Below are 25,556 nucleotides of genomic sequence, written 5' to 3' on the forward strand. Positions count from 1 at the left end.
AACTGACTTGCCTAGTTAAATAAAGGTATACATTTTTGTTGTTGTTTGTTTTTAATTTAAAATAAAATAAAATAAAATAAATACTCGGAAATCAGCGCCCAAAAATACCGATTTCCGATTGTTATGAAAACTTGAAACCGGCCCTAATTAAATCGGCCATTCCGATTAATCGGTCAACCTCTAGCTCAGACACTATCCAACAATACTTTCCAATTAATATTACCTAGAGATGAAGAATCAAGGAACAACAGGCTTCAGAGGTCCGTCTCCAAACTTTTGTCAGACAATTCCAGGATCAGGATTCCATAGCTGGACATAGGGTCCTTAGATTAATCCCAGCATGGTAGTTGCCAGTCTATGTGTTGCTCTCCCCATCTGAATCTCAACCTTAATCAGAAGCAAACTAACCAGGATCAGATGACATGGGCACAAACACCACTCATGTCTAACCAGACAACACCAGGCTCCTCTGGCATTTAGGTGGTGCTAAATTAGATCTGTTTGGGTAAAGTGACCTGTTGGTCTACTGCTTAAAGTTTGCTTAAAGTTTCCTTTTCTACAGAATAAATACAAGATCAGGGAGAATTGCAGGATAAAATCTGAATGGAAATGCTCCTTTAAGGAACTTCATAGAGGAAAAATCAGTAGTGGAAGCCATTTTAAAGGAGCATAAGGATTTCAAAAATAAATGCTGACACTGATCAAAACTTAAGACCGCAATCTGGGCTGACACAGGAAACGATAAAAACCCAAATCAATCCCATCTGTTTGAAAACCTGGTTCTGTTTCAGTCTGAGCTTGGTGAATGTTTTAGGAGCACCTCTCCCTCTGCTTCTGTCCCGCTCTCTCCCTCTCTTTGAGCTTTAAGACAGTGGTATTGACCATAACTCTTCTCCTGGCAGCTCTTTTGATGGATGTCCGGACGCCAGGCTAGAAGGCCGTATCAGCGTTCCCATGAGCCACTGGGGTGAGACACAAGGCTGAGGCCAGGAGTGCACTGGGAATGCAACAGCTGACCTGACATTTCACCCTCTTTCTCTCTGTGTGTGTGTGTGTGTGTGTGTGTGTGTGTGTGTGTGTGTGTGTGTGTGTGTGTGTGTGTGTGTGAGAAACAGAAGAGATATAGCTAAAGAAAGAGCACAATAACCCCTTTCTTCTCTTCATCCCCTTCATGTCCTGTGATGTCTAAGTGATGTGATTCCCCATCTGACCACTACTAATCACCAGCTCAAATCTAACCACCAGACCTGGAGCCCATAGAGCCTGATTACAAAGCCTGGTTTCCTTCCATCTGGACTGAAATACAGCTTTCCTACTCTAATGTCCTGGAGCAGTGTTCTACACTGTTGTGTGGGAAATGAGAGATTCTGCACCACTGGTTGCCAACTACAATCTGGGCCTATTTCAAACACGCACACACTGGCACCAAGGGAGCGAAAGAGGGGACAGCAGCGCTGATGACCTTTGCTCCATCTCCAGAGATTCTCACTGAACAACCAGCGAGCTCCTGGTCCCATCATCCCTTTTTCACACAAGGGCTTTCATGATTTGTCATGCTATTATTGACCTGCAGGGGGGGCGGGGGGTGAGCGAGAGATTGAGATGTGAGCACCATGTACGTACCAGAGCACAGAGCAGGTCGACGGACTCCAGCACCAGCTCCTGGTGTCCGATGCGGGCCACACCCAGCTCCTCCAGGTCCTGATGGGAGATCTTCAGGAGCTGCTCCCCGCTGATCTTCTCCCGCTCAAAGTTAGGCACATACTGCTGCAAGCTGTCATCCAAGCCTGAACACAAAGTGGGGGAAGGAGAGAACGAGTGTCAGTACCTTGAGACAAAGAGCACCGATAAGAAATACCTTTGTGATAACATGAAATAACAGTAAAAGCTGTGTTTTTTTTTATGCAGGCCTCTAACATTGAGTGATACAGAGGCCTACCCAGAGTAGAGACGCAGCACATGAATCTCCTTAAAGATGCAACAGGATTCGTGGAAGTCGGTCTCCACCTGTCTTGACACAAGCCCAGTTCTAATAACGGACCTGACACCTGACGACATAGGGGCGGCTGTGTAGTACACAGACCAATAGCAGAGAGAGAGAGACAAACAGGTGCATCAGATCTAGCCCCAAGATAAACACGCCATAAACAGAAGAGCGGTTAAACTGCTCCTAACTCTTTTGGGACAGTTGAACAATGGGCGGCTCTTTGTCCAATTACAGTTGGGGGATGTCTCTTAGCTGTTTTTTAAACCCCCACACTGTTGGATGAGTTTATCACAATAGCAGCCACTCTGCCCACTCAAGGAAAGGCAATTTGTTCTACATTACACTCACACCTACTAAGGGCTCAGCTGGATGAATTGGTCCAATGCAATTTTTATATTTTATAGCCCCATTAGCAGAAGTCTGTGGGTAACACGCAGTGCTTTCGACAAGACAACTGCAAAAAAAAAGTCTCCCAAGAGAGCCAAACACAAATGCTTCTTGTTCACAATAAACCATTTGGGGGGTGGGGAGTAAACACCATCTAGTCCATCAATGAGGGCACAGTGAGGGGGCAGCTGCAGAGCTATGGCCCTGAGCCCTGGCCCTCTGAATGGCCCGTCAGCTGCACAACCCCCCTGATCCTGACAGATGTACATATACACACAGACGTGCTGTGAGTATGGCCATCCAAAACCCATCCATTTCTCCGTTGACAAGTATTCAAGGAAAGAGCTTTGGTTTCGTACATTCTTTCCAGTCTAAACTGCAGCCATAATAACAACACTCCATATATGAATACACTATGAGCATTATGTGTATGCAGATGGGGGTATGTTCTGTGGTAAGGAGCCTTCTTTAGAAATGGTACCTCATTTTCACACCTGTGTGGCATTCAATGTGTGTGTGTGGTGTGCTGCTGCTGCGGCAACGTGTGTGTGTGTGTCAGCGTGGTGAATGGCTTAGTGCTGCAGGATATCTAGTTGCAGATACCAGAGCAGACTGTTAATTCGTCTGGCCTGCAGAGCAGAGAGCCAGGGGCTCCCAGGACACACCACAGAGACTGTTGTGCCAATCATATGTCTACTGGGTTGCAACAAGAGTAGCATACGTTGCGGTGACTGTCCCCTTCACACACACACACACACACACACCTACATTCAAACCCACCAACATGGAACAGCCAAGTCTTTCACAAAATACTACAAATCTGCAGAAGAATCTAACAGTCCATTAACTGTGCTTTTTACGTTGAAGTTATTTTTTAACGACCTCTTATAAAACCTCAAAACGCTAGAAAGTCTGCAAGGCTTCTGCAGTGAAATCAACAAAAGACATCAAACTGCTCAACTATAACCCATAACGCAACCAGTCAAGTTCACTTACTGTCTAAACATTTTTCACATTCCTGGCTTGAGAATTCCCAGGGCAGACTTTATGCAATTTGGGCTTAATCCCTAAAATGGACTGAGTTTTGGCAGCACAGAGGGAGCTCACTTCAAAAGGCCCAGTGGAGGAGAGTATGAGAGAGACCCAGTGAGCGCTGTGTGGCGGAGGGGGACTGAACGCAGCCCAACACAAACACAGCCTCAGCCTCTGACTGGGCCAGCTGCTGGTAATGGGATTAAAGAGAAACAAAAGAATGGAAACACAGGGCTAAGGTTTCTCCTTCCTGCATTACCCTCGGCGTGTTAAGAAGGCATTTCCTGTGGAATGATGCCATCCTTCTGCGGAATCTCTCTACGGATGAGTTAAGGGGAGAGGGGAAGGAAAACTAAGTTTGGGCTACTAGGCCTGCTCTGACTGTGGCAGTTTTCCTTCTCATAATTAATCAACTCTGAGATTAACTTCTCCTGAACAGCCTACAGGCTTATTACAAAGCTTTGGGTAGACAAACAAAACATCTTCCCAAAACAGAACTTCCCTTCCACCCTCAATACCTATATAAATTGCTTCATTCGTTTAAGTGTTTTTTTTACACCTCCCCAAATCCGTCTCCAAGAGCAATGCCCTGACTTTGGAATTCTGGGTCAGATCACCTGATCAACCTGACTAGGCCGGCGATCTAATTCGGAGAGTTTGAACAAAAGCTGCCACTTCAAAACAGCCTGTGTGTGTGTGTGTGTGTGTGTGTGTGTGTGTGTGTGTGTGGGTCCCCTCGATGGGACTAATTGAGAGGATCCCGCTGGGGAGAGAGTGGGAAACATGGGTATCCCCAGTAAGACTGCATTATCCCAATAGGTATACAAGTCGAAGTGCATTTATTCCATAGGAACCACAGGCTACATTTGCTCCCAGAGTCTTAAGGGACAATACCATGATCTCTCTGGCCCGTACTCTTGCCACATCCAGAAGAAAAGACGCAACTTCTCACATAGACCTGATAAAAGTATATAGAGCGTAGACCAATGGCTACAGGGTGTGTGAGAAACTATTAACGTCCATTAAGGACATAAAAACAAGTGAGGGAGGTGGATGTGACACTATAGTGAATTGATGAAGGGGGTGGAAGTGGGAGAATTTGTGAAAGCTCTTCAAAAAGGCCAAACCAGGCTTAAAACATTTTAACGCCATCCTGAAAACAGAATTTAACACGCACTTAAATGCCAAAGCTGAGATGAAGTGTGAAGAAACATGCAGAAACACAAAAGACAAATTCTGTCTCACAAAAATGTTATGCATTAACCCAGGCTTCTCCTCATTTGAACATCAGTAGAAAATGGAGCTTATGTTCTGTGTGTGTGTGAGTAATAGTGACATTAGTGAGTCCAGCGGAGACTGAACAATCCAATTGAGTAAATGGTCCAGCATAAACATGTGTTTTCAATGTAACATATTAGGAGGAAGTTCCGTTGCAAAGCACTTTGAGTGATCGATTTTCACAATATAGGGGATGATTAGTAAACCTCGACGACCCCCCCCCCCCCCCTCCCCTCCGATTGACCGATTTTACTGTGTTGAAAAGGGAGGTGCTTTCTTTGAGCATGATATGCCGGCATAGGGGTGGAGGGGCAAGACCATGCAGGATCTTAAAGACAAGGCTTACATACTGTTAAAAGCTATCCAGACTAAATCAATTATGTTTCTAAATGATATGACAATGGTGGTCACTGTTTGGTTTGTTATCAAAAATCTTAAGCGTTTGTTTGTAGAGTGATTCAATTGGTTTCAGAATAGTAGCTCCTGCTTGTGACCAGTATGTGAGGAAACATCTGATGTGAGAAGATCATAGCATGCATATATAGTTTGGCGGCCTCCAGAAGAAGGAAAGGTCTTCTAAACCTAAAGTTGGATAATCCAAACTTGACCATGTTCACCACCTTCACATGTTTCTTAAATGTCAAGTTGGAGTCCAAAATGACACCAAGATACCTGAAGTTAAAGACACAACTTTCAGATTCTCCCCATTAAGAAGAACAGCTCATTGGGAAGAATCAAAGGATTTCTTAGAGAAGAAAAACATAAACAGTCTTGTCGATATTTAAATGCATGCAAGAATTGGTCATCCATTTAGAAACATGTATCATAGCTTCAGTTAACAACTAGTTGTCTATTTTCTGAGTGTAAATACAGAACTGTATCGTCTGCATACTGCACATGTTACATTGGGGGCCTAATATTGACCCTTGTGGGACCCCAATGTTATAGCAAAGAGAGTCCGACTGAGTGTCTCCCCAAACAAACGCTTTGACTTCAGTTTCTCAGATAGGAATACATCCAACTAATGACTTCATTAAAAAGGGAGGATAGTTTGGATAGGAGGACCTCATGATTCACAGTATCAAAGGCCTTTTTAAGATCCAAAAAGACTGCGCCGACTTCACCACCTATGTCCAGTTGAGATTGAATTCACTCCAGAAAATAGCAATTGGCTGTTTCGGTAGAATGGTTAGATCTGAATCCAAATTGTATTTGATGGATGGCGTTGCCCTGAATGAGGTGATCAGCCAGATGTTCAACCACCCATATTTCCGCTACTTTCGATAGCACTGGAAGAATGCTTATATGTTTTCCACCAGTGTTGGGTTACCAGATTTTAAAAACAGGCATCACTGCAGCAGACTTCCAAGCACCCATATTTGATGGACAGACTAACTATATGTACAGTAGCCTCGGTTTTTCTAATGACGGTCTTGCCTGGTTCTCCAACTACTTTTCAGACAGAGTTCAGTGTGTCAAATCGGAGGGCATGTTGTCCAGTCCTCTGGCAGTCTATGGGGGTGCCACAGGGTTCAATTCTCGGGCCGACTCTTTTCTCTGTATATAGCAATGATGTTGCTCTTGCTGCGGGTGATTCCCTGATCCACCTCTACGCAGACGACACCATTCTGTATACTTTTGGCCCTTCCTTGGACACTGTGCTATCTAACCTCCAAACGGGCTTCAACGCCATACAACACTCCTTCCGTGGCCTCCAACTGCTCTTAAAACGCTAGTAAAACCAAATGCATGCTTTTCAACCATTCGCTGCCTGCATCCGCACGCCCGACTAGCATCACCACCCTGGATGGTTCCGACCTAGAATATGTGGACATCTATAAGTACCTAGGTGTCTGGCTAGACTGTAAACTCTCCTTACAGACTCATATCAAACATATCCAAAATCAAATCTAGAATCGGCTTTCTATTTCGCAACAAAGCCTCCTTCACTCACGCAGCCAAACTTACCCTAGTAAAACTGACTATCCTACCGATCCTCGACTTCGGCGATGTCATCTACAAAATGGCTTCCAATACTCTACTCAGCAAACTGGATGCAGTTTATCACAGTGCCATCCACTTTGTTACTAAAGCACCTTATATCACCCACCACTGCGACCTGTATGCTCTAGTCGGCTGGCCCTCGCTACATATTCATCGCCAGACCCACTGGCTCCAGGTCATCTACAAGTCCATGCTAGGTAAAGCTCCGCCTTATCGCAGTTCACTGGTCACGATGGCAACACCCACCCGTAGCACGCGCTCCAGCAGGTGTATCTCACTGATCATCCCTAAAGCCAACACCTCATTTGGCCGCCTTTCCTTCCAGTTCTCTGCTGCCTGTGACTGGAACGAATTGCAAAAATCGTTGAAGTTGGAGACTTTTATCTCCCTCACCAACTTTAAACATCTGCTATCTGAGCAGCTAACTATCCTCTGCAGCTGTACATAGTCCATCGGTAAATAGCCCACCCAATTTACCTACCTCATCCCCATACTGTTTTTATTTATTTACTTTTTCTGCTCTTTTGCACACCAGTATCTCTACCTGCACATGACCATCTGATCATTTATCACTCCAGTGTTAATCTGCTAAAATTGTAATTATTCGCCTACCTCCTCATGCCTTTTGCACACAATGTATATAGACTCCTTTTTTTCTACGGTGTTACTGACTTGTTTATTGTTTACTCCATGTGTAACTCTGTGTTGCTGTCTGTTCACACTGCTTTATCTTGGCCAGGTCGCAGTTGTAAATGAGAACTTGTTCTCAACTAGCCTACCTGGTTAAATAAAAGGTGAAATATATATTTTTAAATATACAATAGGGGCAATCAGAGAATGTGTCCCTCTTCAGGAATAGTGTCTAGATCAAATACATATTGTTCTATAGCTCCTGAAGAAGCTAATAATACTGTCCCCTACTGATGCTGAGATTTCAGGAGTTCTGAATATTGGTTTATTGTTATCTATGGGAGTCAGAACTGTGGTCTTGGTTGAAAATCTTTGCACCAGTTCCCTGACAAAGCCAACACAATACATTTTTTTAAAGATGGTGGATATAAAAATCGGAGTCTTGAATTAGTATCCCTTAACTCAAGTTGTTTTTGGTACTTTTCAGCTCCTTTCCCTGTTAGTTGAGGTTTCCCACATCACTTTGCCATTTCCAATTGCTTCATTGATCACTAAGAAAGAACTCTGGCTTTTTTATATTCCTTTTACCACCTTATTTCTCAGTGCTGTAAATATACGTCTGTCATCATTCTGACCATACTTCAGTGCTTTTTTCAAGGAAAGATCACGTTCTCTCATCTGCCTCCAGAGGTCCCCGTTGAGCCATGCTAGAGAAGTTTCCCGTCTTGGCTTTCGTTGAAATTTCCTTGTCAATAGCTGATAGAAATGTTCTGTATGCAGACTCTGGGTTTTCATTGCTTAACAGATCAGACCAGTCAATTTGACTTATAGCTGCATCGCAGTTACTCTGCTCACCTTTCGGGATTTTTTTTATCGTACTGTTGCACATTAATATGGTTATTTTCTCTTGAAAAGCCATGTTAGTGACAGAGGTAATGCTCACATACACATAATGTCCTTCTCTGAAACAGTTCAAATCAAATCACATGCGCCGAATACGACAAGTGTTCACCTTGACCTAGACCTTACCGTGAAATGCTTACTTACAAGCCCTCAACTCTTTCTTAAACTACTGTACTGTTGGTGAAGAAAATATTTACCAAATACACTAAAATAAAAAATAAAACAAAATAGCAACAACGAGGTTATATACACAGGGGGTCCTGCAAGTTTTGTTTTCGCAGTTTATATTGAAGTCGCCCATGAAGATGGATCTCCTTCTTATGATAATACAGGTTACTCAAATATAGATTATTTCAAATCATTCATGTTCCACCATTCATCAACGATTTCGAGTATGTGGACACCTGGTCGTCGAACATCTCATTCCAAAATCATGAATATGGAGTTGGTTCCCCCTTTGCTGCTATAACAGCCTTCACTCTTCTGGTAAGGCTTACCACTAGATGTTGGAACATTGCTGTGGGGACTTGTTTCCATTCAGCCACAAGAGCATTAGTGAGGTCGGGCACTGATGTTGGGCAATTAGGCCTGTCTCGTAGTCAGCATTCCAATTCATTCCAAAGTTGTTCAATGGGGTTGAGGTCAGGGCTCTATGCAGGCCAGTCAAGTTCTTCCACACCAATCAACAAACCATTTCTATATGGACCTCGCTTTGTGCACGGGGGCATTGTCATGCTGAAACAGGAAAGGGCCTTCCCCAAGCTGTTGCCACGAAGTTGGAAGAACAGAATCGTCTGGGATGTCATTGTATGCTGTAGCATTAAGATTTCCCTTCACTGGAACTAAGGAGCCTAGCCCGAACCACAAAAAACAAACCCAGACCATTATTCCTCCTCCACCAAACTTTACAGTTGGTACTATGCATTGGGGCAGGTAGCATTCTACTGGCATCCACCAAACCGAGATTCGTCCGTCAGACTGCCCTATGGTGAAGCGTGATTCATCACTCCAGAGAACACGCTTGCACCACTCCAGAGTCCAATGGCGGCGAGCTTTACACCACTCCAGTCGACTCTTGGCATTGGGCATGATCTTAGGCTTGTGTGCAGCTGCTCAGCCATGGAAACCCATTTCATGAAGCTCCCGACGAATTGTTATTGTGCTGACGTTGCTTCCAGAGGCAGTTTGGAACTCATTCGTGAGTGTTGCAACCGAGGACAGACAATTTTAACAGTACCGGGTGGTCCCGTTCTGTGAGCTTGTGTGGCCTACCACTTTGCGGCTAAGTCGTTGGTGCTCGTAGAGATTTCCAATTCATAATAACAGCACTTAGTTGACCTGGGCAGTTCTAGCAGGGCAGAAATTTGATGAAATTACTTGTTGGAAAGGTGGCATCATATGACAGTGCCACATTGAAAGTCACTGAGCTCTTCATTCTACTGCCAATGTTTGTTTATGGAGATTGCATGGCTGTGTGTTCGATATTATACACCTGTCAGCAGCGGGTGTGGCTGAAATTGCCTAATACACTAATTTGAAGGTGTCCAAATACTTTTGTGTATGTACAGTTGAAGTCGGAAGTTTACATACATTTAAACTCAGTTTCACAATTCCTGACATTTAATCCTAGAAAAAATTCCCTGTCTTAGGTCAGTTAGGATCACCACTTTATTTTAAGAATGTGAAATGTCAGAATAATAGTAGAGATAATGATTTATTTCAGCTTTTAATTCTTTCATCACATTCCCAGTGGGTCAGAAGTTTACATACATTCAATTAGTATTTGGTAGCATTGCCTTTAAATTGTTTAACGAGGGTAAAACATTTTGGGTAGCCTTCCACAATAAGTTGGGTGAATTTTGGCCCATTCCTCCTGACACAGCTGGTGTAACTAAGTCAGGTTTGTAGGCCTCCTTGCTAAGACATGCTTTTTCAGTTCTGCTCACAAATTTTCTAGCTTAAATATATCCACGTAATTTTCCTCTCTCATGATGCCATCTATTTTGTGAAGTGCACCAGTCCCTCCTGCAGCAAAGCACCTCCACAACATGATGCTGCCACCCCTGTGCTTCACGGTTGGGATGGTGTTCTTGGGGTTGTACTCATCCTTCTTCCTCCAAACACGGCGAGTGGAGTTTAGACCAAAAAGCCTTATTTTTGTCTCATCAGACCACATGACCTTCTCCCATTCCTCCTCTGGATCATCCAGATGGTCATTGGCAAACTTCAGACGGGCCTTAACATGCGCTTGAGCAGGGGGACCTTGCGTGCGCTGCAGGATTTTAATCCATGACGGCGTACTGTGTTACTAATGGTTTTCCTTGAGACTGTGGTCCCAGCTCTCTTCAGGTCATTGACCAGGTCCTGCCGTGTAGTTCTGGGCTGATCCCTCACCTTCCTCATGATCATTGATGCCCCACGAGGTGAGATCTTGCATGGAGCCCCAGACCGAGGGTGATTGACCGTCATCTTGAACTTCTTCCATTTTCTAATAATTGCACCAACAGTTGTTGCCTTCTCACCAAGCTGCTTGCCTATTGTCCTGTAACCCATCCCAGCCTTGTGCAGGGCTACAATTTTATCCCTAATGTTACACAGCTCTCTGGTCTTGGCCATTGTGGAGAGGTTAGAGTCTGTTTGATTGAGTGTGTGGACAGGTGTCTTTTATACAGGTAACGAGTTCAAACAGGTGCAGTTAATACAGGTAATGAGTGGAGAACAGGAGGGCTTCTTAAAGAAAAACTAACAGGTCTGTGAGAGCCGGAATTCTTACTGGTTGGTAGGCGATCAAATACTTATGTCATGCAATAAAATGCTAATTAATTACTTAAAAATCATACAATGTGATATTCTGGATTTTTGTTTTAGATTCCGTCTCTCATAGTTGAAGTGTACCTATGATAAAGATTACAGACCTCTACATGCTTTGTAAGTAGGAAAACCTGCAAAATTGGCAGTGTATCAAATACTTGTTTTCCCAACTGTATGTATGTATGTATGTATGTATGTATGTATGTATGTATGTATGTATGTATGTATGTATGTATGTATGTATGTATGTATGTATGTATGTATGTATGTATGTATGTATGTATGTATGTATGTATGTATGTATGTACGTAGAACAGGTTATCAACACAACAGCTTTAGTCCAGATTTGACATACAGACATACAGGATTCTGGACAGCTGGGAAAGCAAAGATCCCAGAGCCAGAGGCTCCGTTTGGACTGTAGAAACGGATCTGGCTCACACTGAAGGCCATGGAACTTCAGCCTACTTAAGGCTATAAGCACAGGTTTTTGGCAATGTAAACAGTGAGTTTCCTCTCGGCCTACTGGCTAGTCCTGTGATAATCCTAACATTTCCTGGTTCACATCTGTACAGAAGCACTAATAACCACAGGTTTCCTCTCAGTTGCCAGAACATGACAGCCCAGGGAAAATCAAGGAATGACATTGGAAATGAAGTCGACAAAAAAAAGTGCCTCACAACATTGAATCAAGCTGGTATTATACTGCAAGACATTTAGAAGCAGATGTCATGTGTAAGGTAATTTACTATAGGCTACAATGAGAGCATTCTGAATACCTTAGTGTTTCCTTTTACAGAAGAACACGCAATCATGCAATTAGATAATCCAGGTCTTGTCCTTAAAGGCCCAGTGCAGTCAAAAACATGAATTCCCTGTGTTTTATATATTTCCACGAGGCTGGGATAATACTGTGAAATTGTGAAAATTATGATAATGCACTTTTAGTATTAAAGCTCTTTGAAAGGACCACCTGAAATTTCAGCCTGTTTTGGCAGGATGGATCTTTGGCCTGCTTGGTGATATCACCAGGAGGTAAAATAGTCCAATAAGAGTTCCAAACCTCTCTGCCAATAACACCTAGTTTTCCATTTTCTACTTCCCACTCAGACCACTCCCAGACAGTCCTAGCAAAATTCTTGCTTGAGAAATTGCTCTTTGCTAAGAAGCTATTTTAGTTTATTTTAACATTTTAATTGAAAACAAAATCACAGAAAGGCACTTAAGTGTTACCCAGAATAGTTTTTATATTGCAATAAAAGTGGCTGCATTGGACCTTTAGGTATCTTTGTTCTCTGAAGCAGACCTGCAGACTTTGATCAGATCACCGGTAAATCCTACATAATTGATTATGTGCTGCAGCTTTAGGATGACCTGCACATCAGTTCCTTCCAACAGTATACGAACACACTGGTACATGCATGTTCACACACCCCTCCCCCCTATCTCCTCTCAACACCAGTCTCACATCCGCCACCAGGCACAGTGTATAGACTCAAGCAGGCCTAGCTTGGGTTCTCAGGGGTTTGATTACATGGGTGAGAGCACTCTTTCACCTCCCACCGAAAGAAAAGGCCTGCCCTCCTCCTCTCCCCCCTGCCTCCCCTCTCTGTTTTCCCAGTGGGGGCTCTGGCCATCTGCCCCCTCCCATCCTATCTCTGGTCCTACCCTGCCAGGGCTGGACAGTGGGAAAGCTGCTAGGCATACAATAGCAGGGCCACTGTAACTCTCCATCTTCTTATTTAGCTCGGCAAACCTGTGGGGAATCGGAGGAATTCAGCCACTGTTCTCAGGAGTTCCTTTGTGGGAATTCCAGCACAAAGGCTGGGGGAAGCCTGGGCTGTAATTAGAAGAAGAGACAGGCTTTCCTCTGATGCATGACTTCCCATCACAGGAGCAAAACAAAGCCCATACAAAACACAGTGGCCACTGTGAAAGGGGCAGTTGTACAACAACAGTACCATCCCCACTGAGCAGCTAACCCCAACTGTGTATGTTGAGCTTCTTTAAACTATATCACTTTTTCCCCTAGTACTATAAGGAAAACGTGTGGATAGGACTGTCCAAGTTTACATTCTGACATCATGGACCATCCTGTTCACTGCCTAAACTTGTCCTGAATAGGCTTTTGGTGAGATTATCATCAGCTGATCTGTTGGTGTGTTTCTGTACGCTATTTGTGTTTGGTCCTTGACTTTAAAGTGTAATTTGCCATCAATGACTGATAAGGGAGCAGACATCACACTCCTGGCTTGTGTTAGGTGAGATTCTAGACCTGTGAATGTACTCGCTGTGTTCGGCATGTGAAAAAATAATAAACATCAACAGAACGATAGAACCAAGGGGAGAAAAGAGTGCCACAGGCACAGGAAACCTCCCTGACAGTTACTCCTGGCTAGTCTCCGAGCATGTCAGTCACCTCCAAGTTTCAACAGTACGCAAAATGGAAAGACCAGTTCTGGGTCGCCGAGTTTGTTCCTGTACTCCTATTAGGTCCTTTTTCACAGCTCTGGCTTCCCCTTCATGGGCTGGTGAACAACAATTAGAGGACATACACGGCAATGGGCAGTTCTGTGGACATTCTTATTCAGTGAGGTCTGGAGCTGTGCGTAATGCTGGTGGTTTTAGAACTACCTCTCACCTTCACATAAACATGCATCCCTCTGCAGCCAGCCACGCTGCTCATAAACCTTGCACAAACAACTGCTAAAGACAGTAACAAAAGAGCCACCAAAATGTCAGAAAACTGTTGCGCCACAACCCCACAACTTGTCTTTTTCCTGGCCCTCCATGCTCATATTGTTGCAGGTCTGTTTTTAACAATAGTCTTAGCGCAGCCAAAGTTTTTGTGCGACTAACACCTCCCAGAACTTGCCAGTCGCTTGAAAAACTGTTTTGACCATGTCAACAACTGCTCTCAGCCTCCACCATGCCAACAACTGCTCTCAGCCTCCACCATGCCAACAACTACTCTCAGCCTCAACCATGTCAACAACTAATCTCAGCCTCCACCATGTCAACAACTAATCTCAGCCTCCACCATGTCAACAACTACTCTCAGCCTCCATGTCAACAACTACTCTCAGCCTCCATGTCAACAACTACTCTCAGCCTCCATGTCAACAACTACTCTCAGCCTCCATGTCAACAACTACTCTCAGCCTCCATGTCAACAACTACTCTCAGCCTCCATGTCAACAACTACTCTCAGCCTCCATGTCAACAACTACTCTCAGCCTCCATGTCAACAACTACTCTCAGCCTCCATGTCAACAACTACTCTCAGCCTCCATGTCAACAACTACTCTCAGCCTCCATGTCAACAACTACTCTCAGCCTCCATGTCAACAACTACTCTCAGCCTCCATGTCAACAACTACTCTCAGCCTCCATGTCAACAACTACTCTCAGCCTCCATGTCAACAACTACTCTCAGCCTCCATGTCAACAACTACTCTCAGCCTCCATGTCAACAACTACTCTCAGCCTCCATGTCAACAACTACTCTCAGCCTCCATGTCAACAACTACTCTCAGCCTCCATGTCAACAACTACTCTCAGCCTCCATGTCAACAACTACTCTCAGCCTCCATGTCAACAACTACTCTGTCTCTACTATGTCAGCTTCTAAACCATTACTACATCCCTCCAAGCTAAACCATAATTGCAGTCTTTGAGGTTGTCCCTTCAGTCTTCACAGAGAGAGAAAACCACCAGGCCTCATCCCAGCGAGGCAGAGGACACCTACACTAGGCCCAACCATAGGCTCATACTGTAGGATATGGCAAGGAGGTTTTCCTGACGATGAAACCTGACCAAGGAAGAACTCTTGACCCTACTCAGACAGCTAAAGAGTCTGCCTGTACAGTGAACTGAGAACAGTGGCCTCTTCTCTCCGTGTCTGGTGTATGATCATGGTGGCCTGGTATGCTGATTACAGGCTAGTGGAATAGGTCTGTCATGGAAGCCAACAGAAACCACAACAAAAACATGCAGGCTGGGGAGGGAGAAACGTGCACAGCTCATTTAGGTGGTTATTGACAAACCACATTTCTATGGGAACCGTATATGGTTCCGTCTCAAACAAAAGACACTTGTGAAGATATCAGCTGCCATTGATGAAACGGGGGAGGGGGAAGAGGGGAGAGAACGGACATCTTGTTTAGAAAGATTTACAGCCTACACACATCCAGGTCAGGGATAGAGGAGAAGGGGGGGGGGGGGCAGGGGGGAGACCATAAAGTCATCAGCACACACAGGACAGAAAACACCATGTCATTAAACACGAGTAAAAAGCAATATGCTGGAAATCAACACCACAATGACGGGCTGTATCGCTTTCATTGAAATTTCACAGTCACCCAAATGCCCTCTTACTCAGATTATACACTGTACATTGGAACTGAAACGAACATTTGAATGTAATATGAGTCCCGACAGCTAGCGCTCAGATCCTTCGGAACAGAGGGAGATGAGTCGATCCCGTTCTCTGTGTGGGAGAGACTGATGGTGAGTCACCTTCAGTGGTATGCCATCTGTGAGTGACAGCATGACCAGCCAGTGTGACACAAACAGGGCACAACGCAGACAGACATCCATATCACTGCCAGGCAGTGGCACAGCACACAGGCTCCTTCTCTGCCATGTTAATGACATGCCTGGGTCCAGTGGTGGGAAAAGTACCCAATTGTCATAATTGAGTAAAAGTAAAGATAACTTAATAGAAAATGATTCAAAAGTGAAAGTCACTCAGTAAAATACTACTTAGATCAGCCACCTAAGTATCATTTAAAAACAAAGCATTTGTGTTTAGCGAGACCGCCAGATCAGAGGCAGTAGGGATATTGGGCCATTTTCTGCCCTGCTAAGCATTCAATATGTAGAATGTAGTGAAGTAAAAGTACAAGTCAAAAATATAAATAGTTTAGTAAAGTACAGATGTCCCCCCCCAAAAAAATGACTTGTAAAGTACTTTCGTAAAACTACTTTATACCACTGCCGGGGTCTCACGCTCTCTCTCTGACACACAACGTGTTTCTAGATCTCTTATGATGCATGTGAGTGACACACAAACAGATAGGAAGAACTCCCACAAATCCTGAATGATCGACCAGTTCCTTCTGGCAGTGGAACAGTAACACGGCAATAATCTTCTTTTTTTTAACCACAAAAACACACCCTTTTCATTTCCAGGTGTGCTTCTCTTGTTTGAACCTTTCTTCGCACCTGTTCCATGTCTCTCAACACTATCATGACAGAACAAAAATGATTAACAGATTATTGTAAATTAAATCCACCGAAATTCTCTGTCAACGTAAATTTACTGAACAGAGAAGTCTGCTCACCTCCTCGATTACCTACTTCAGCAGAGAATGCACAGGAGTATCCTTTTGGGTGCTAGCACGGAAGTGTTTGAAATCCTCCATACCCCCCTTTGAATCAGCTGTTTTCTCTGAGGAAAAAGCATCCACATATTTAAAAATGATACGCTACTTATCCTTTCATCTATAAAAATGTCTTGCGCATCTAGTTCAATTTGCTTTTATAACTTTAAACATTTATTTTGGGATTCCACCCCATTAATGATAATTTGCCTGATGACGTGAGAGTCATTTCAATCAAGAGCATTTGTTTCTACGTTTCCTGCCCTTAGCTCTTTCATTACCTCTGACCTTTTTCAAAAGTAGGCGTTGAGAGGACGGAGGAGAGAGGTGATACGAGTCGAGCAAAACCAATTGAGATTTTCTCTTTGTCCGAGTCAGGCCGCACCCCTACCCTTCCTGTTTAAACAAATGCAGGTGCTGCTGAGTAGCTAAATATTATAGTTCGACCATTCAAAACACACCTCAATTCTTTTGTAGTGCCCATTCAGCGTAGGTTGACAAGGAAAAGTGTGTTGTTTGAAATTCAAGGGCTTAGTACTTCTGTTTGGGGAGAGGATTAGTATGAATTTGACATGATATTAGCAGTTGAATTCATCAGATAATAGAACACAGCAGGCCATTCGGCACCGCTGCAAATACCCACACAGAACATGACACAGCACTAACAAGTACTCTATGAAGGAGCAGACCTCTGGAAAAGCAAATGTGCCAGTGAATTCTTCCAAGATATTGGTGGAAAACTAGGTTGATTGTCATTCCATGAAAGCCCAGTCCCTGGAGGGTAAAGGGGAACCCTGGCGAAAGGAACTAAAGACAAAGCCTTTAAAGCATGTGTCAGTTTTTCCCCTTAAGAGGTATGACTTCAAATGGGAGGTATTTTGAATATTTCTCTGTGAAATTTTCACAACTCTCCTTTAACTACAAAACAAAAAAAAGGTGACTCCTAGTCATCCATGTTGTGACTCCTACATCCATGTTGCCTTATCTACCCCTTGTTAGTGATGTCATAAAACTGTAACACACACACACACACACACACACACACACACACGACTTGTAATTAACCAAAAAGACAGTGGGATTTCCCAAGGGTCCACCAGGTGTTTTTCATTTCCTGGTTGAAGCCCGCCAAAACCTCCCTCATCCATCCATTTCTCTCACCACCCTGCTTGCCATGGCCGTAGGGCCACAGTAAGGAGAGCCACACCAGGGAGCCCAGGGACTCAAAGAACTGCTAGAGGAATGTGGAAAAAGAAAGCGGGTCCATCACAGCTGCTTTGTACATCAGGACATTTGAATGTAGGGAGTCAACAAGAGGTGGCTGATCTAAAGAGGCAATTACAGTGTATAAACATCTCTAGCTAGATATGGATGCTTGCCAACACTTAGAGTACATTGACAGACCTGAATGGATGGAAAGAAGCACATTCTGAATGAAAAGAAGCACACACCAATTCTAGTTATAGGATTGTGTTGGACCACTGAAATGGTAATATTATCCTTGAGACAGGAGATATCAGTAGTCTGAGGGCTAACATATCAGTTAAACTATAAAAGGCAGACATTACTAGGGCTGTCTTCGACACAAAAAAAAAAAACTTGGCAGACGAAGAGTCGTCTGTCATTTCGACAAGTCGATTGGTCAAAATGTTTAAACATGTATTTTCCATATGTAGACACATTCTGTTTTTTTTAATCAAATCAACTATTTTCAATGAGCTTGTCTGATGCTTTAAGCACACGGGTTGATTAAATAATTAGGACAAACACTTGACTAGAGGTAGTACGACAAGCAATTGATTTGATTGTGCCGGGCCGGGCTCAGACTTGCTGCGCTGTGTTTAAAAACGACAGTGAGTGACTGTGACTAGCACCCATCGTCTCCCTCTCCTCCCAGCTGCAGCGACCACCACACATCAACAGTGTGTATAGTGTTGTCTCCCTCTCCTCCCTGCTGCAGCAAACCACCACACATCAACAGTGTGTATAGTGTTGTCTCCCTCTCCTCCCTGCTGCAGCGACCACCACACATGAACAGTGTGTATAGTGTTGTCTCCCTCTCCTCCCTGCTGCAGCAAACCACCACACATGAACAGTGTGTATAGTGTTGTCTCCCTCTCCTCCCTGCTGCAGCGACCACCACACATGAACAGTGTGTATAGTGTTGTCTCCCTCTCCTCCCTGCTGCAGCGACCACCACACATCAACAGTGTGTATAGTGTTGTTTCCCTCTCCTCCCTGCTGCAGCGACCACCACACATGAACAGTGTGTATAGTGTTGTCTCCCTCTCCTCCCTGCTGCAGCGACCACCACACATGAACAGTGTGTATAGTGTTGTCTCCCTCTCCTCCCTGCTGCAGCGACCACCACACATGAACAGTGTGTATAGTGTTGTCTCCCTCTCCTCCCTGTTGCAGCGACCACCACACATCAACAGTGTGTATAGTGTTGTCTCCCTCTCCTCCCTGTTGCAGCGACCACCACACAGCAACAGTGTGTATAGTGTTGTCTCCCTCTCCTCCCTGCTGCAGCGACCACCACACATCAACAGTGTGTACAGGGCTGTCCGTGTTGCTGAAGCTGCAACATAATTACAGCCATTTCTGACTATAAAGTTGTTACTGAAATCCCTAATTTGTTTAGGAAAAACATTCCCTATTCCCTCAACCCTAGCTCTCTTTATGCATCGCATGCACATGGCCAATATGGCCTGGCATGTCAATCACATCAATAAATTGGTTATAACAAACTCTGAACACCATAACGGAAAAACGGATGCAGAGGACGTGACAAATAAACTCGAAAACTGAGGAAGGTTTAGGCTACTGGTTGCTCATGAGGTAAAAGGGGAAGTCGGATGTGTGGAATTGTTCTCAACACCAATATAATGGTTAACTGTGCCATTATGCACGTCGCAACATGGTCTAGGAAAAGGCGCCAATTCAACAGCGCACCGATGTGTTTCTGAACCGCAGACAGCGACCACTATCCAACGCGGGAGAAAGCTCATTTGTTATAAAATAATATTATTTTTATTAGTGTTGCACCATTGGTCCTATGTAATATAACCATAAACACTTTCAGTAGCACATGTGCCATCCCCACGGCCTTCACAATAGATTAGTCCACTCAGACAGGCACAAATCAGACCGGTCTTGTACACCATGAGATAGATATGTATCTATTATTTTTTGGGGCTACTGCTCGACTAAAGAAATCTCGGTCGAGCAACCACCTTTCGACCAGTCAACTAAATGGGTGCAGCCCTAGACATTACTAGGGTTGCAAAGGTCGGAATTCTTCCGGAAATTTTTAATGGGAAGTTAAGCCCTGGAATTTTGCTTAAATTCATTTTAAAAAAGTTAGCTTATAACAGTGAACCTTTTTTGTAGTATACACGTAAGGCAATTCTAGGTATTGAGGAATATTTTGTTTAAACTATCCCCAATTCAATGGAATTACAACCCTCTGCATGCACAGTGCATTCTTCCATCACATGTGCAGTGCACTCTTCCATCACATGTACAGCTGATTCTCAAGATCTCGCACACTAATGAGATGCTATTGATGCTACATGCTTTCTAGTAAGTTTTGATTACAATACTGGGTGGGGTGAATATATTTTATGTGACATACATAATTTTCTGTTAACTTGTAAATAGTAGCCTACAGCAAAGAGTGTTTAAATAATTTCTAACTTGTTAATTTCTGCTAGTTAGCTTTTGCTACCATGTGGGTTTTTAAGCTTGCTTGAGCCTGCTAACTGAGAAGTGTTAATTCACCTGTTTCCATACACGTTTCATTTTCAAACATTTATTTTACAAAGGAGTTGTTTAATCTAACTGCTTAACTATTTATCTGTTCATGGAATTGTATTTTTATTGCTCATTTTTTTTCAGGAAAATGCCACGGCCACTATCTGACGTGTGGATACATTTCACTGCAGCTAATGTAGAAGGAAAAGCTGTGTACATTTGCAAATACTGTGCCAAATCATATGTGAAGAATGCAACAAAGATGCAGAATCATCTGGCCATGTGCATAAAGCTCACAACAAGCAACCTCTGATAAAAGTCCCTTTACTTCTATTTGAGGTGACACCTTATCGATAGCAACAGCTCACGGTCCTCCTGAAATCAGATTTTTTTTTGACAATGGAGGAACGTAGTCAGAGAAATGCTGATGAGTGTCTTGCTCTAGCTGTGTATGCAACTGGTTCCAGTCTGATGCTCACAGGCAATGTGTATTGGAAGAGATTTCTGAATGTTTTTCACCCAGCATACACCCCTCCAACATGCTGGATCTACTCATTTGCTGGATGCAGAGTTCAACAGAGTTCAAGTGAAGGTCAAACAAACCATAGAGAAAGCAGACTGTATTGCAATCATCTCTGATGGGTGGTTGAATGTTGTGGGCAAGGAAAAATGAACTACATCATCGCCACCCCTCAACCAGTATTTTACAAGAGCACAGACACAAGGGACAACAGACACACCGGTCTCTACATTGCAGATGAGCTGAAGGCAGTCAATGACCTTGGACCACAGAAGGTATTTGCACTGGTGACAGACAATGCTGCGAACATGAAGGCTGCTTGGTCTAAAGTGGAGAGTCCTACCCTCACATCACACCCATTGGCTGTGCTTCTCATGCATTGAATCTGCTCCTCAAGGACATCATGGCACTGAAAACAATGGATACACTCTGCAAGAGAGCCAAGGAAATGCTTAGGTATGTGAATGATCATCAAGTTATATCAGCAATCTACATCACCAAGCAAAGTGAGAAGAATAAGAGCACCACATTGAAGCTGCCCAGCAACACCTGTTGGGTGGTGTTGTCATCATGTTTGACAGTCTCCTGGAGGGGAAGGTGTCTTTCCAAGAAATGGCCATATCACAGTCTGCCAATATGGACAGCCCCATCAAGAGTATCCTCCTGGATGATGTATTTTGGGCGAGAGTGGTAAGCAGCCTGAAACTCCTGAAACCTATAGCAGTAGACATTGCACAGATTGAGGGAGACAATGCCATCCTCTCTGATGTTCAGACTCTGCTTGCAGATGTAAGAGAAGAAATCAGTACTACCCTGACCACTTCACTGTTGCTCCAAGCAGAGGAAACTGCAATTCTGAAATGCATCAATGTGTGAAGACTCCTGCCTGAAGCCCAAACACACCGCGGCATACATGTTGGACCCCAATTATGCTGGCAAGAGCATCCTGTCTGGTGCAGAGATCAACAAGGCCTATGGTGTCATCACTATCGTGTCTCGCCACCTTGGCCTGGATGAGGGCAAGGTTCTTGGCAGTCTGGCGAAGTACACTTCCAAGCAAGGGCTTTGGGATGGAGATGAGATATGTTGTCACCACTGCCATATCGCATCAGCCACCTGGTGGAAGGGACTTTGTGGATCTGAGGCACTTTTCCCTTGATGCCTCAATCCTCCAAATCCCGCCAACATCAGCCGCCTCAAAGCGCATTGGGGATCATTCAATATTCCCTTTTGTTGTTGTTCAGTGAAATCATCCCATGTGATGAGTCAACTCACTTAAAGTTCAATTCATGTTTTTCACCCAGCATACACCCCTCCAACATGCTGGATCTACTCATTTGCTGGATGCAGAGTTCAACAGAGTTCAAGTGAAGGTCAAACAAACCATAGAGAAAGCAGACTGTATTGCAATCATCTCTGATGGGTGGTTGAATGTTGTGGGCAAGGAAAAATGAACTACATCATCGCCACCCCTCAACCAGTATTTTACAAGAGCACAGACACAAGGGACAACAGACACACCGGTCTCTACATTGCAGATGAGCTGAAGGCAGTCAATGACCTTGGACCACAGAAGGTATTTGCACTGGTGACAGACAATGCTGCGAACATGAAGGCTGCTTGGTCTAAAGTGGAGGAGTCCTACCCTCACATCACACCCATTGGCTGTGCTTCTCATGCATTGAATCTGCTCCTCAAGGACATCATGGCACTGAAAACAATGGATACACTCTGCAAGAGAGCCAAGGAAATGCTTAGGTATGTGAATGATCATCAAGTTATATCAGCAATCTACATCACCAAGCAAAGTGAGAAGAATAAGAGCACCACATTGAAGCTGCCCAGCAACACCTGTTGGGTGGTGTTGTCATCATGTTTGACAGTCTCCTGGAGGGGAAGGTGTCTTTCCAAGAAATGGCCATATCACAGTCTGCCAATATGGACAGCCCCATCAAGAGTATCCTCCTGGATGATGTATTTTGGGCGAGAGTGGTAAGCAGCCTGAAACTCCTGAAACCTATAGCAGTAGACATTGCACAGATTGAGGGAGACAATGCCATCCTCTCTGATGTTCAGACTCTGCTTGCAGATGTAAGAGAAGAAATCAGTACTACCCTGACCACTTCACTGTTGCTCCAAGCAGAGGAAACTGCAATTCTGAAATGCATCAATGTGTGAAGACTCCTGCCTGAAGCCCAAACACACCGCGGCATACATGTTGGACCCCAATTATGCTGGCAAGAGCATCCTGTCTGGTGCAGAGATCAACAAGGCCTATGGTGTCATCACTATCGTGTCTCGCCACCTTGGCCTGGATGAGGGCAAGGTTCTTGGCAGTCTGGCGAAGTACACTTCCAAGCAAGGGCTTTGGGATGGAGATGAGATATGTTGTCACCACTGCCATATCGCATCAGCCACCTGGTGGAAGGGACTTTGTGGATCTGAGGCACTTTTCCCTTGATGCCTCAATCCTCCAAATCCCGCCAACATCAGCCGCCTCAAAGCGCATTGGGGATCATTCAATATTCCCTTTTGTTGTTGTTCAGTGAAATCATCCCATGTGATGAGTCAACTCACTTAAAGTTCAATTCATAACAAAAAATTATAATTCTATTGGAAGGATTTAATCATTTGCAATTATGTCTACTGATGATAAAGGTAAAAGGTTTATGTTTCTGTCTCCATATGATATGGTAAATATATCCAATGAAAATAAACATCTACATTTAAATGGTATGAATATTACATTTGCATATATTTTCATGAATTCCCATGGAAAGTTTCCACCTCTGAATATTCCCCAAAATATGCAACCCTAGACATTACATGTGTTAATGTCAGCAGTGGGGATAGCCAACATGAGGAATGCAATCTCTTGGGACAGCCTGTGGTTGGTAGAATGTAGACTTGCCTAGACATGTTCTCAACATGCGGTCTCACATATCATACAGTATATATGACCATCTAGGCATACTTGAGAGCCACAAAATATTGCTAAATTCCCAGTATACAACATATGTTAATTTGGTTGTAGCATGAGAGCGCTTAGGATAAATGAGCGAACAATAACAGTGTGAGGGGGAGTGAGAGGACTTGGACTTGTATGTGTATATGCAGTGTGTTCTTTACCGAGAGAGGCTGAGCAGTCATTCTGGCTCAGGCATGTAAATCCTCTAGAAGCAACTGGTGGGGCAAGTGCATAAAAGGACATTCATGCGTGTTTTCACTGCTGATTCACTGAGGCAGTAGTTTGGTTCAGTAGCAGAAAGCCAGCCCAACACATTCCTGTCATATCCAGTGACTGTTATAGCATAGCTGACTCCATAATGTTTTGGTATTACCAGCAACACCACTGTAGTTTGCACTTCCTGCCCTTATCGAACAGGCCTATTTGTCACTGATGGCTTATTTGTTGTCACTGTGCATAACACAAAACACAATTAACAGACATTCTATTGTGAGGTCAAAATGAAATACCAACCATTTCAGTTGTTTACAACACTATGTTAAGTCTAGAAATATCCCTCAGATGATTCCGAAGTTGAGGTACACCATCTTTCGCTCTCAAGCGCACACACAAACAACTCTCTGCATGGGCAGTCAACCACTATGCTGCAGTGACCCGTGTGTGCCCTGTGCAGTGCCACCTCAGGTTGCAGTTATTTTCAGTCCCCAAGTGTTAAGCTCTGTGTGTGTTTGAGGCCAATACTCTTAGGGCAGACTGGGGCCAAACCTCTAGCAGCACTGCTAAACTCAGATGATCTGGGAGATTTGCGATGCACATGAAACGCAAACTGCCGCTGCCCAGTTTCCAGAGCATCATAAAATGAATGTTGGTGGATCATGCAAATGTCAACGGATTCTGGTTTACAGTTTGCAACCTTTATTCAACCTCAGAGAATATTGTGCACATTCTAATAAATGATTCAATCCTTGGCCTAACCACCAACTCACCCAATCCAACACTGTTGCACACAACTAGGACAAAGGAGAAATATTAACGATGTATTAAGAAGTCCCCATATGGTGAGCTCTTACCGGCCAGGTTAAACACATGGGCCCGTGAGGAACAAGACAGGCAGGGCGCAACCATCGTCATCACTTTCAAGCCCCTATCCCCCGGTGAAAATCCTCTTACACAGCTTCCCAGAGGTCTAAAAACCCTTCCCACTAGGAAGTCCCACAGATCTCTCTAGATCAATAATGCTGCTCTAAAGAGAGAATGACAGGATGACTAGAAATTGGTTAGTGACAGAGGACATGGTTTTATCTGAATGATTTCCATGGAAAAACCTGCCTCTTTCATTCTATGAACGGGACACTAGTAGGGTGGAGGGGAGTTCCGTGGCGCTAAGACCAGTTCAGGTGACATGAACACCTGCCTCTCTGCTGGCTGTGTACACAGTCGATGCAGGTTATCATAGGGGATTAATAAAGCCTTCATTGTGAGGACTGTTCAAACATGTACCAGCGTGCGGGAGGAGAGAGAAGTGCATTCTCACGTGTAGTAGAGAGACGCATGGCTTAATAAGGGTCAACACTACGCGGCGACACGATTATTGCCTGATAAGGATCATGAGAAGGCCTCGGACATGCTCTATAAGCAACGGCACTGGGCATGAGAGTGCACTGCATACATAGCCTCGAAAAAGGTATTGCAGCACCCCCCACCCCTAAACATCTTCTTGCGGCTATGGTACACTCATAGCGCATGCACAATCCAGTACACACATGCTAATCACCGGATTTGGCATGCCAATGCACACTCTTTACTTTTGACATTTCCATCCTATTACCTCATTGGGACAGATGTAGGCCACTAGATCAACCACTTGCTAATCGTGGCCCATTGCTTAAAAATAAA

At 44.1% G+C, this 25,556-nt stretch overlaps 1 protein-coding gene and 1 long non-coding RNA gene across 3 annotated transcripts in view; one reads left to right on the forward strand and one right to left on the reverse strand.

Moving 5' to 3' along the window:
- Nucleotides 1-20,456, forward strand: part of LOC149972080 (uncharacterized) — a 185,096-nt gene extending 164,640 nt beyond the window's left edge. Inside the window, exons 3-4 of one of the 2 annotated variants that reach the window (XR_016491916.1) lie at nucleotides 903-967; nucleotides 20,317-20,456. This is a non-coding gene — a long non-coding RNA (uncharacterized LOC149972080). The remainder of the gene's footprint in view (nucleotides 1-902; nucleotides 968-20,316) is intronic. The other variant, XR_016491915.1, reaches the window with a different exon arrangement.
- The window catches only part of LOC110505405 (connector enhancer of kinase suppressor of ras 3), a 74,218-nt gene that overhangs the window by 44,154 nt on the left and 4,508 nt on the right, over nucleotides 1-25,556 (reverse strand). Inside the window, exon 2 of the mRNA XM_090220670.1 lies at nucleotides 1,624-1,787. Coding sequence (XP_090076796.1) covers nucleotides 1,624-1,787 — 164 coding nt within the window. The remainder of the gene's footprint in view (nucleotides 1-1,623; nucleotides 1,788-25,556) is intronic.

Source organism: Oncorhynchus mykiss, chromosome 25 (genome assembly GCF_057628025.1).
Source record: "Oncorhynchus mykiss isolate SJ-2025 chromosome 25, ASM5762802v1, whole genome shotgun sequence".
In the NCBI taxonomy this organism is placed as follows: Eukaryota; Metazoa; Chordata; class Actinopteri; order Salmoniformes; family Salmonidae; genus Oncorhynchus; species Oncorhynchus mykiss.